We start from the raw sequence: 13,482 nt of genomic DNA, 5'->3' as shown, positions 1-13,482 counted from the left end.
GGCTTGTCCCTCTTCCAGAAGTTTTTTGACATCAGAGTTGATGACGTGCTTTTGCTGTTTAATAATTTTGGAGTCTGTAAGCTGAAGCTCCAAATCAATTGCGAGAAATCTGTAAAAGTTCAGAATTCTGATATAACATTGACTGGAACATTGAGAACGAAGTTAATTATTTGTTATGCTTGTACTTCTGATGATCTGATTACTGTTATTACCTGCTTTACAGAATCACATGAACCACACGTAAACAATTAGAAGAATTTAAGTTGAGGATCATATTTACAACTTCTTCCTATGCCTTGAGCATAAGGCCAAATGTTAGATGGAGGCTTACTCAATAGTGACAGTTGTAAGCTTCATTAGGGCAAGGCTGTTTCATGAGGACTATGTGTCAAGAGTTTTAATGTTCACATGCAGTGAACACTCACACTAGAAGTAGTGAGTGGTTTTCTTTAGGTAGACTATCATACATTTGTCTGCCTCAGGTTTTCTTCTGTGTCTTTCTGGACCATCTGACTTACCAGATTAAGAGTACTGGAGTAAATTAATAGTGTCTGTGACCAAGCATAGCTTTCCCTAGGTTTACTTACGGTATTTTGTCTGAAAATTCAAACATCCTTCAAATCTTGTTTGATAAAAGATGGCTTGTATAAAAGCCAATGGAAGAGAAAGCTTTTCATTGATTTCAGTGATGCATCATCATGGTTCTCCTAGCACCTGTTGCACTATGCTAAGCGGACTAACCATTCAACCTCGGTTCTAGCTTCAGCCTGCAAGTGGCATTCTGGATGCCCTCACTCCTTCCCCTCTTGCCCCCATGTAGCTGTAAGAGTAGGAATGTACTGTCATCTAAAATAAATTCCTTGTCAAGTAAGATGTTAAGAGGAGGAATCTTCAGGCAAATTTCAGAAAGGCATGTAACTGCAACAAAAGATCTTGAACTGGTGGAGGTACTGTGGAAAAACAGTGACTTTGTGCAATCAGCTGGTCCCTGAATTAAAAGTTGAAGTGAACTAGTACTGCTCTCAGCTACTTTGTAAAACTCCTTGCCAATACATATGGGCATCATTTAAATGCTTTGAATGGAAAGTTCAAAATCTTGTGGCCTAGGAATTTGTTTTAAAGAAATCTGACTCAATGGTGAGAACTTTCAGAAAATACCTCAGTTGCAGAATCAACCAGGTTGGCCCTGTATCCCAGGAAATATGAAAATCAGAGTGGGGGGAAAAGTGAAATTTTGCATCAACACATTAGAAAGTAACCAGTAATCATGCCCCTAAAACATTTTTGTTAGGATGCATGTAGTTTTAGTATGTACCTTGCATGGAGAAGAGTTTGTTTATGGCACTTTCTCATTGACTTCTAGACTTTTGCAGGTGTAATATTGATTTAAAAGCATAATGACCCTCGAATATTCAGCAAAGAAAACCAGTTCAGTTTTGGGAATCACGTGGAAGTCTGTGGTCAGTCTGGCTGTTGGTACTTGATAGTATGTTAACACAGAGTACCAAACTTTTTTCCTTGTCTACTGCTGAAACAGATTTTGAGATTTTTAGGTTTGTTTTTACTTTTCAGGAAACTGAGTTCAAGCTTTGCTTTCTTGTACTTGTTTTCACTAATACAATGTAGTTCAAATTGGGAGATCTGGCAAACAGGAATTTCAAAAGATCTAGATACAGGGAGAAAATTACTTTCTACTATATAAATACTTTGTACAATATAAATTATTTTTCCTTTGTATTTTATTTGAAATGGAATAATCTGGTAATCTGAATGTCTTCTGAGAACTGATTCCAGGTAGAAATTGCATGTGTGATTCTCTGTTTTCCTACCTGTTCAGGGAGAATATAGTACAATACGGGATTAAAGAGAAGCTTGAGCCTTAACATCAGTGCAACACTACCTTGTAATTTGGACAGCAGAGAAGTATATCCTAGATGGCATCATTCTTTGAAAAAACTGCATCTATGTTTTTGCATATTAAAAAAAAAAATGGCCTGTCTAGTGATTTGGTTTTTTTAATGTTTAATTCTGGTCTGTTTTTTTAAATGAAAGTAACTGATTGTGAATCACGTGATGAAAATTAGGTATGATAATAAGTTGTACAGTAAGTAATCTTTTCTTTTGAGACCTGGGTTCAAATGTAACTTTTATCACAAGTGAAAGTGAGTCTTATAATTTAGTTTCCTTTGTAGCTAAGCCATTTAACTCAGCATTCTGTTGTCTTAAGAATGCCAGGTTAAAAATATATTAGGTGATGATGTTTGAAGCGAATGTGTCCAGTTCCAGTCATACTGTACCTGACTTCTCCTGTTCCCTCATTTTAATAAGTACTACAATTTTCACTCTCTAAAATGAGACTTTAACTGCAGTGATGGTTTTTCCTACAAGTAATGGTTTTAGATAGGCTTTTATGTATTTAGTCATTTAGTAAAAAACTTAAAAGGTTCCTTTGTTTTATTAGGAGTCCACATCTCCAGTTGTTTCACCACAGCAATCCCCACCAACCTCTCCACATACATGGAGGAAGCACAACCGCCATCCCAGCGGAGGGAATAATGAACGACCTCTTGCTGGACCTGGGCCTTTTTGGGCTCCATTTAGTGAAGCACAACCAGGTATAAATGTCTTCTGTTATGCTTCAGCTGTAACCCAAAGTTGTGGAATTCTTAAATAAGTATATTGAATGAGTTCAGGGCAGTTTATCTTTGTATTTTCCAATCCTGGAAGCTTTCTTGCAGATTCAAATGTTCGTGTGTATGGCAGCACTGTGGAATCTGTGGTCTTGCATATGGCGGATCTATTTCTTAGTGTGGTATCGGAAATGGTTAGAGTTTGAGTATGAAAGTTCCCCAGTGGAAAGTTTTCTAATACAAAACTGACATCCTACTGAAGTTGTGCAGGAACTGTCAGTATACCCAAAAACATGGGGAGCTCAAGGGAAAGCAGCAGATAATGTATTGGTTGTTTGAATTATATTTCTGGTAAATTAGATGAATTGTCAGAACAACTAATTCTCTTAACATTTTTTTTTTGCTTTCTTTAAAGCTTTTGTAAACGTAACTGAAGCTACTGTATCTTCAGTCTGTCAAGGTAGAACCAGTTGTTTCAGTTTCAGTACAGCTTTTCATCCTTTATTGTTCTTCATTTAACATGAAGACCCTCCCTGTTGTTTGTATCGCTGTGCTCAGATTTTAAAAGTTTTCCCTTTTAATATCTCATGTTTCAAAAAGTTCTGTTTTCTGATACCTGATAGACTTAATAAATTTGGGAACAGCGGAGCAATTCTAATTCAGATTCTGTTTTTGATGATACTGCTGAATAATATGTTGTATTTTGTAGGCTGTAGTTTCAGACTGAACTGTGGTTGGTTGGTTGATTTCGGTTGTGGTAGTCCAAAATTGATCTGTAACCTTTCAATTTATGGTCATTCTGTAGTTATAAGTATCCATGCAGGACCAGGGATTCTGTTGTTAGAATTGGTTGGATAAGGAAATAAAACTTACTTTAGAAGTGAAATGGGTTGTATGCAGAGGTTTATGCCAGTGTCATGAATGTTATTTGCTAGTAAGTGCCGGTCAATTTAGAATAAAAAAATAAAGATTATTAGTCTGCTCATTACATATATAATCACTTCTAAGGGTTCAGTCCAGGCATTGTGATTTTTTCAGCAGCCAATTTGTTGACTTTTTTCTTGCATAGTTTAGTTGATTTGCTTTTCTTGAAAGCTGAAATATAAGTTTGTCTGGTAGCTGATTTCTAACTTCTGAAGGTCAAGGACTCCAGGAGAAGTAACTTTTTTTTTTTTAATATTGTCCTCTTAAAAATAATAAAAATACCATGTTAATATTTCAGTTTGGCAGTGCTTTCCCTGTGATGTCTAATGGATAAATTTTTCAGCAGTAGTTTGAAAATATTTTTGAACTAACTCAATATTCATCAATTTTATATTCCCTACTGAAACACATTCATAGTGTGTTTAAAGTAATTTGGAGATACTGTTATAGAAGGATTGTCTGTTCTGCCAATGCTATGGATAGAGTGGATTTTCATATATTAGTTTAACAAAAATTGTCATCCTGATTCACTGTGGGTGATTCTTTTGCACTGCAGATGATTAATTATTCCTTTGAATTTCAGCTGTTGTAGACAGTTCGTCATTCTTTTTCCTCTCTTGAGCCTACTTTTTAAGGACAGTATTTTTAGAAAAATGATGTTCTGCTGACATTTAGGTAGAACCAGATAGACTGTTCGTTACTTTTCTTCAAATTGGCACTGCAAGCTCATCTTGATTCCGATGCGAGATGGTCTTGAGAAATGAGGTGATTTGAGGTAATTAAAATGAGGTAATTAACATGATATTATTTCAGTAGGATTTAAGGCAGGGCTATGCCATTTCACTTGTGATCCAAGAAAAGTAAGAACCCAGGTCTCTCTGCTTGTGTTTCACATTATGTGAAACATTGTTTGCGGGTAATGGGGTTGTCAACTGAATGCATGGAACCTCAAGTGTGAAAATGTTTCTGATGGGTCTAATAATAAACAGCATGTTGCCTTAAACCAGAAGGACAAAAATCAAAACATATTTTTTTTGTTTGGAGAAAGATGTTTTTAAACAGGAAGATTCTGTCTTACGCATAGTAAAGACACTCCAGTGCATCATCGTACTCCCACCATGAACAACATTAAATAGGGCTTTCTGTATCAATTGGACTGTACAATAATTATTAGATAATGACTCAATTGTTGTTTTTAAAAAATCTTACCCCTTGTCTTGTATCAGAAGTCAGAAGTCGTAAGCATAACTTATAGCCGTAGTTCTCAAATTTCTTGAGGAAGAAAACCTGTTCTCATCTCAACAGAGCAAAAGAATTTAGATTGTAAAAATTTTTTGCCACTGTGTTGTCCAGTAATTCAATTAGGATAGCGTTAGCGATGCTTCATAAGTAGCTGGACTCTGAGGCACTGTCATGACTAGCTCAGTGTGCTTACACATAAGTGACCTGAAATCAGAAGCCAAGGCTTGTTACCATCTTTCTTCAAGGCTTTTTGTAAAGAGAGCCCCAAAGGGTGCATGTATTTTACTTTAATTTCAGGAATTAAAAGTTCAGTGACAGACGTTGATCACCTGCATAGAATGAAGTTTATAGTTAGTTCAGGTCTCATCCTTAAATGTCTGAGTCAATTCTACTAAAACCTGAGTGTCTCAAGTCTTCCAGGTGTCTTTGATTTAACAATTTAAGATAAAGCTGTTCAAAAATCATGTTGTTATGTCTCAGTTCTGGCTTGCATCTCTGATCTCTTTAACATTTTTTCTAGATCAGTCTTCATAGACGGATACAGTGGATGACTGAACCCTTTGTAGGAAACAGAATTGTATATGAGATGAGAGCGTCTTATTCCTATAGTTACAAGAGAGGAAAAAAAATACTTTATACTTTTACCTTTTCAGCTCATTTTGCACTACAACTTCAGCTGCTAGAAGGATTCTGACTGTGACAAACTTGGGAGAAAGAACTCCTTCCCCACTCCAGGTGGTAGTTGAGTGGCATGTCAGAATAGGGGCTGGAAACTATTTTTTATTACCTTGTCGTCTGTCTGGACTGGAAGCAAAGCAGAGCATTTATGTTGGTAGTAGCCAAATAATGATTTCAAACTAGTCAAAAAATCTGGGGTTTTCTGTTCAGTCGTAGGACCTCTGTTAGCTTTCCTTGTCATTACATCAGAGTTGTGTTTTGTTGTCCGAATATGTATGAGAACTTGCAGCCCTAAGCCACACTTTTTTTTCCTTGTTGGGAGAGATTTTACTGCAGTTCCTGAAATCAAGAATCAGAAAACTTCATGGACAGAAGTGGAACATGTCTACTGTGCTAACAGTTCACTTGCATCTTTAGGTCCTGAGATATTTACTGTGCTTGCAGGGGACTGAATAGTCCTTTTTCTCCTAGTTACTGCTTCAATAACTGTTGATAATCGGCCTTGTTACAACTTAAGGATTATTCTTACCTTGATGTGATTATTGAGGGAGCAAAGAGCTCTACAGCGTTTTATCTTATTGCCAAAATTGTACTCACCTTCTCGTTTTGTTTCGTCACGAATTGGTGGTAAGGAGAGCTCTTGCTAGTTTACAAAGTTAGTTGAAAATTTAGTTCTCTGTAAGTAAACCCACATTTGTATAGTTACAAGCTACTCAGATGTTATCTAGATAGACCATTTCTTACACTTGGATTTGTAGCTTAAAGTGAGGGGGTAACTTTTCTATCACAGGAAATGAGATCATTTTCCACAAGTTATCAATGTGTTGGTAAGATATTCAAGCTAGAGGAGAAGGATATAGAGCAGCCACAGGAATTCAAGTTAGGTCTTCATATTAAACATAGTGCATTAGACTTCACCAGTTAGTTCAAATCTGGTAATTGGTCTTAGGCCTACTCTCCATTCAAAGTGCTGTTAATGGTGTTCTCACTGATGAAAATGCACACAGACCCTTGAAGGTTGTTTCTTCATTGGGTTACAAATCGTAAAAAAATAAAAATACACTGACTCTTCTGAGTCTTCTCTGTGACCCAATTTTCTTCCACCTTCCCTTCTACCTCAGTGTTGTGTGTATAGATCCAGGTGTTCACAGTTACTAGTAAAGTAATCTTTCTCCAGTGTTCTCCAGCCTTCCCATCCTGTATCTGAAAACATTGCATCGCAGAGTGAATAACAGGAACAGTAAAGCAAGAGTATTCTTGTTGGGTGATTTGAACAGGAGAGAAAGGAAGCAGTTCTTGTAATACTTGTAAAGTACTCGGAAGGTATGACAATTTGGTGCTACTGGCATCTCCATTGCTGTCAAAGTACTGCTTTGGAAGAGGTGCTGTGCTAAGTGGGGTACAAATTGAACTGTACTAAGACAAGCTATTGGGAGAAATAAAGGCGGAGTAAATATATATAAGGTTAGTGGTAATAATGTCAGTGACTGAGGGGCAGAAAGGGGAGAGCCATTGTATCAAAAGTAAAATTTGAGTGTGGCATATCCATAGGAGAGACAGGACGGACTTGTCTGAATCTTGCTGTCTGTTAGCCCTGTGCTGAGAGAGACTAGGTGGAGAGAGACTCTGAGCTTTTCTGCACATTTCATTCTAGTGTTTTAGAGTTAGGCCAGCTACTGAAGAAGAACCCCAAGGCAAAAAGCATTGTCAAACTCATTGCCTTTATTCTCAGCAATTTTGGATAAAGTCACTAGAAGCTCCAGGCCACATCAGGAGCTTCCAGAAGTGGAGGACAAATTTGGGAACAAAAGGAGTAGTTAATAGTGGCTTTTTATCCTAGTAAAGCTAACTTAAAAAAAAAAAGAAAAAAACAAAACCAAACAAAACAAAAATCCAAAAAAAGCCCCTTGGTATTATTCTTATATTTTTATGAAATTCAGAAATAATGTAACCTCTCCATTTTGTATATTTGACTTATCTCCTCCTTCAAAAAATCTTTCTCCCCCTGGAAATCTCAATTTTTACTCTATGTAATGTAAGATTAAATGTGTTGTGCACAATTATGGCTGTTGTACGTAGGAGAAGAGCAAAGATAAACCAGTTCTAAGCATTTCTCTCATTACTTTCTCCTAGGAAAAAGGTCATTTATGGAATGAAAGAGTAATTGCATACTGCCAGATATTAAATAGCAATTTTGTATACTAACAATGTTACTGTCACTTTAGATGTTAGCCCTTAGTGCGCCTCACTGATTCTCAGATTTCCTTCACTCTGTTCACTGCAAATTGTGGACTAATAGTGTCATCAGTCTCCAAGAACCTGAAATTGTTGATATTTGTCAGCTTCTTAAATAGATTACCTGTATATAAATGGACTTCTCATAGCAATGTTTTTAGTCAGCATCTTGACAATGAATCCTTGGGTTTTATTGCTTCAGTTTGGATCTTAGTGTCAGGATTAAAATTATGATATTAATGTCATATTTCTTGTTTGTGGGTTGTGTGGAGGGCTTACAGAAACTTACAAGAAGTTGACCTGCCTTTTAAAGGAAATTTACTTCTACATATGAGGCAGAAGTTCCTATCTAAGTATGACTTCAACATATTTCAAGAGAAAGCATTTAGTTGTGCAAGCAGAGTAGATTAAAGTAATCAGTTTCACAACTGCTGTTTAGATTTAAGGAGTTCAGCATTTCTTTTAGGAGTCAAGGAGTAGAATGGATTACTGGGATTCTTCTAGACTTGTTCTAGATGGTTTGTTTTCCCTCTGATCAGAGTTCCTTAAATTTTTAATTTGCAACTGCAATTTAAGAGAATTTTGGGGGGTTTGTACATAGAGCAGTGGGTGGCCAAATCTTTCTATAGTTGCTTCATCATTATTTTAATATTAAGATGTTGACCATCAGCAGTACTTCAGAAGTAGATTATAACAAGGCACTGGGTGAATCTCAATTACTGTGTTCCAGATAGTTAATATGTGGCAGATGTCAGCACTCTATAAGGATGCCTTTATTATTCTTGGACTGTTTTTAGGCAACTGAGTTAAGTTAGTTTAGAAATAATTTAGAAAAAAAACTTATCTGTGCCAAAAAGCCTGATTCTTAAGAGGGATTTCTAAGGCCTTGTGCTTTGAGTGGTAAACTAAAACCTAAAAAAGGAAAAAAATTAATAATAATGATAATAAAGTTGCATGCTAATATCATATGCCACTTTTAAATAGTTGTCCATACACGTGTTGCTTATTTCAATTAAGTGAAAATGTGGAGTATTAATTAACTCATTCAAAACCCATTAAATGGGTAAAACAGAATTTAGATTTTACACATGTTGCAATAAGCTTGTTCCTCACTTCTGTCTTTTTAGTACAGATTTAAGCCGGCCTAAGGTGAAAATCTACAGGAGTGAGTTGTCAGGAGGGGAACTTTGTCACCCTGGTGCAATTTGGTTTTCATTTTCTTTACCATTCTACAAGTGTGTATCTCCCTGACAGGAGCATATGTTTCAGGATTTTTTTTTTTTTTTTAACTGCTTTCCATATCCATAGTTCTTACTCAGTTTTTAAGGTTGTCTTTTGAAAGGAAATGTTTCTTCTACTTTCAGGCTCATCTACTTCTAGTGATCCCATATGGTCTGGCCATTCACCACCTCCCCATCAAGAAAATTGGGTCAGTTTTGCAGATACCCCACCAACCAGTGCTCTTTTAGCCATGCATCCTGCTTCTGTCCAGGTGTGACACTTTATTGGTATTTGATTTGCTTCATTCAGATTGATGTTGCAATCCTTTTTTTCTTTTTTCTTTTTTTTTTTTAATAATTTTCATTGCAGATGTTTACTGTGTATCTGTGCTGTAGTCTGTTCAGTGCTATTTACCCAACAGATACTTGTTTCATTGAGTTGACTTCATTTGGAATGATTAACTGAAAGCTACTAATTTAAAAAATGTCAACAATTATGACTTTAAAACATTTGTGTTTAGCTTTTTTGCATACGTGCCATACTTTTTTTTCTGCTTACATACCTGCAGTCATTCCTATCCTTATGTATCAGTGTGCAAAAATACCCTGTCATTATTCTATAGATGCAATCTGCTGATAGTTCCCTGCAGTTTTTAAACTACTGTGAGATTTAACTATGCTTTATTTTTTGAAGGCAAGAAGTTGAGAATTCATAGAAGCATTTTAGGTAGATAATACTGAGGAAAAATATTTCATTTCAGGACCAGACAACAGTACGAACTGTAGCATCAGCTACAACAACAAATGAAATTCGTAGGCAATCAAGTAGTTACGATGACCCCTGGAAAATAACTGATGAACAAAGGCAGTATTATGTTAATCAGTTTAAAACCATTCAGCCTGATCTAAATGGATTTATACCAGGTAAGTTACTCTTTAAAAAATATGATTGTGGGTGCAGCAGTTCTGTTACAAAGACTTTGTTGTTTACTTAGGTTTACGTACCATTTTGAAGTAAGTTCTGCATTTTACTGATAATGTTCTTGTAAAGTCCAGTATAATTCAAGAAAGGACTTGAAACTAATTTGCCTTTTTCCTTTGTTTAACCCTAGTAATTAGTGCCATTTTTCCCAAAACCTTTGCTAAATAGCTCATCTCCTTTACTATAACTCTAAGTCTTCTAATGATTTAACTTGCTTTAGATATTAAAAATGGTTGTTGTAATTTTTCAGGATCTGCAGCTAAAGAATTTTTCACTAAGTCAAAACTACCTATTCTTGAACTTTCTCATATTTGGTAAGTGATGTGTCTTTATTTGGGATAATTATTTAGAAAGATGACAGCTATCTGGCAGTCATCTAATAATCTACTTACTAAAAGGTGTTATTAAGTGAAATTTCATTAGTACTCTAGTATGTTCAGTCCTACTTACATTTATGCCAATATTATTTTAGTGGGCTTTAACGGGTCTAGGCTGGCACTATTTACAAGGCATTTTGAGCTGTTGAAGAAATTTCAAACATTTCAGAGTAAGAAATAATTTATTTGAGGTTTTTATTGTTAAAGATGCATTTAAATTTAAAGAATTAATTCCTTATCTGTATTTATTTATTCAAGTCTAAGTAAGTTTAAATGAAATGTACAGATGCAAATATTTTTAAATGTACTTAGTGGGACTAGATGACAAATTTAGTTTTGACTTGGTGCAAAGCTTGTACTTCATTGTATTGTAGAATTCATACTGCATCATTGCATGCTATCATTAAATGGCTTACCTCGGCAGATTTGATCTTTCTTTCAGTGTAATGATTTCTAATTCAGGTATTTTCCCATTTAAAATAAATCATGCGGCCTCAGCACTATTATTTCTTTAATATACTTTGCCAAAAATCTGAGGCCAATAATATTGTGTAGTACTGTCTTAAATGAGTTAAAAACCTGGACAGATAAAAGTGGGTTTAAATGATCTTTAAGCTCTAAGAAATGTTATTAATGAAGGCTCATCTTCTTTGAAGAATAAAGCATGTAACACTAATATGAAGTGTTTAATAGGGTAAAATGAACTATAAACTGCATTCTTTGATCCTCCAAGTAGCATAACAGAAGTATCTCTTTTGGAAATAAAATAATAGTTAAGAAATTTTATTTATACTAAGTTTTCCTTTTTAGGGAACTGTCAGATTTTGATAAAGATGGTGCATTGACATTGGATGAATTCTGTGCTGCATTTCATCTGGTAGTTGCTAGGAAGAATGGGTATGATTTGCCAGAAAAGTTGCCTGAAAGTTTAATGCCCAAACTGATTGATTTGGAAGACTCAACAGGTAAGACATGCTTCAACACAAATGTCACTATTTTCAAATGATGGTATAGTTGAGGTTACGGTATATCAGCAGATAATTATAGGTTTGTATGAGCATAATGCATTAGTCAGTATGAAGTAAAGCAACGTGCAATTTTTAGAAATCTTAATCATTGCTAAGAGCTAATCTGAGCACATACGTATTTCTGTACAGGGAGATGTTATTTAGGAACAGTACACATATTGACTATTACATTTGGAAATACTGCCACCTTCAAAGGTTAAGGAAAACAAAATTGTCAGAGCATGGATTTTATTCATGATCAGCTATTGTATTCCAAATTCCCAATCCAGCTATGCTTCAAACTTGCTTTCAAATGAATATGCTTTCTGTTCACTCTCATTTCTGAAAATATATCATGAGTTTCTAAGTCTTGAAGGTACTTTTAAAATATTCCCAGATTCAATGCCAGAGATAGGACTGTGTAGTTTAAAAGTACAGGATTGGTAGCACAGACTTTTTTTAATTCTACTCCTGACTTGACAGTAGGATTTATCCTCCATTGCTTTGGCACCTAGTCTTTCTGTGCATAGTCCTTTATCTTTTGTTGTGGTTTAACCCCAGCTGGTAACTAAGCCCCACCCAGCCGCTCGCTCACTCCCCCCCGGTGGGATGGGGGAGAGAATCGGAAGGGTAAAAGTGAGAAAACTTTGTGGGTTGAGATAAAGACAGTTTAATAGGTAAAGCAAAAGCCATGCACACAAGCAAAGCAAAACAAGGAATTCATTCATTACTTCCCATCAGCAGGCAGGTGTTCAGCCATCTCTAGGAAAGCAGGGCTCCATCGCGTGTAATGGTTACTTGGGAAGACAAACACCTTCACTCACCCCCTTCCTTCTTCTTCCCCCAGCTTTATATGTTGAGCATGACGTCATATGGTATGGAATACCCCATTGGCCAGTTGGGTTAGCTGTCCTGACTATGCTCCCTCCCAGCTGCTTGTGCACCTGGCAGATCATGGGAAGCTGAAAAGTCCTTGACTACTGTAAACACTACTTAGCAACAACTAAAACATCAGTATGTTATCAACATTATTCTCATATTAAATCCAAAACACAGCACTATACCAGCTACTAGGAAGAACTCTATCCCAGCCAAAATCAGGACACCTTCGTATGCTCCCAGGTAGCCATTGAATGCATGAGTTCTGCTTGTTCATATGTGCCAAAAACTCAGTCCCCTAACTGAAAAGCAAACTACTGTTCCATGTAAAAGTAGTGTTTAAAAACAGGACGCTTGTGGCCATCTTTCTTTTTTATTTTAAAACAGATAAAGGAAACTGAATATTTTAAAACTGCTTAAAATACTTTTTAACAAGCAGTCTTTGCTTGGAAAGTCAGATTATACTGTGGGTTCACAGGTACTATGATTTCCTAGAATTTCATTTCTTTTTACTATATACTTCAAAGGGGATCTCTTCATACTGTGTTTGTAGGATGTCAGAGACTTTCATCTGACAATTATTGATGAGTTCTTAAGCTAGATACTGTGGCTCTTACTACCTCTGCTTTAATAATTAAACCATTTTTTGTGGGAGTAGCTTGGCTCCTCAAAGAACCTTTCCAACAGCAGTCAGCTGCAACTGAAGTGTTTTCAATATGAGTAAGCATTTTACTATGACAAAGATACTCATAAGAAATATCTACAATTAATTGGGTGAATACCTATTAAGTGTCTAAAACCTATTCATTCTGTTTATTTTTGTGTTAAGGGGATGACCAAGCAAAAATCTTGATAGGAAATGGAGTAAAATTTATTTGTATAAAACATTGTTAGTTTTTGAAAAAAAAAAAAAACAACCAACAACTATATCTCTACCTGATCTTCTACTGCCTTTATTGGTAGTAGATTTCAAGGCCTTTATTGTTTAACTGGAGTTGTCTAGAAACTTTATAAATTGGACATTAAACCAAAAAGTGTTATGTGTATGTTTATTGTTCTTATTTTACAGGCAACTTTGTTAATGTAAAACTTTGTGACTTATTTTCATGAGGTACGAAGTGGTCTTTAAATTTGAGGAAAAACTACTTTTAAAAGTATTAAAAAAAAAAGTTTTTCCCTCTGGTATTAAAGGGAAATTACCCTGTTTTAGTGAATGTTAAAAGGTTACCATGCTGTGTAAGCTGTTCTGATTGGTACTTGATTCTGCTGTTATTAATAGCTACAATGAAAAGTGACAGTTCTTGCAAA

At 35.6% G+C, this 13,482-nt stretch overlaps 1 protein-coding gene across 3 annotated transcripts in view; it reads left to right on the top strand.

The window, feature by feature from the left end:
- The window catches only part of REPS1 (RALBP1 associated Eps domain containing 1), a 51,674-nt gene that overhangs the window by 11,673 nt on the left and 26,519 nt on the right, over nucleotides 1-13,482 (top strand). For all 3 annotated transcript variants that reach the window (XM_009587780.1, XM_009587779.1, XM_009587777.1), the window contains exons 3-7: nucleotides 2,462-2,615; nucleotides 9,074-9,201; nucleotides 9,691-9,853; nucleotides 10,162-10,225; nucleotides 11,099-11,253. In XM_009587780.1, the coding sequence (XP_009586075.1) occupies nucleotides 2,462-2,615; nucleotides 9,074-9,201; nucleotides 9,691-9,853; nucleotides 10,162-10,225; nucleotides 11,099-11,253 (664 nt within the window). The remainder of the gene's footprint in view (nucleotides 1-2,461; nucleotides 2,616-9,073; nucleotides 9,202-9,690; nucleotides 9,854-10,161; nucleotides 10,226-11,098; nucleotides 11,254-13,482) is intronic.

The sequence above is a fragment of the Fulmarus glacialis genome, unplaced genomic scaffold (genome assembly GCF_000690835.1).
Source record: "Fulmarus glacialis isolate BGI_N327 unplaced genomic scaffold, ASM69083v1 scaffold4151, whole genome shotgun sequence".
NCBI classification, from domain to species: Eukaryota; Metazoa; Chordata; class Aves; order Procellariiformes; family Procellariidae; genus Fulmarus; species Fulmarus glacialis.
This window is presented reverse-complemented; position numbering and strand designations above follow the sequence as displayed.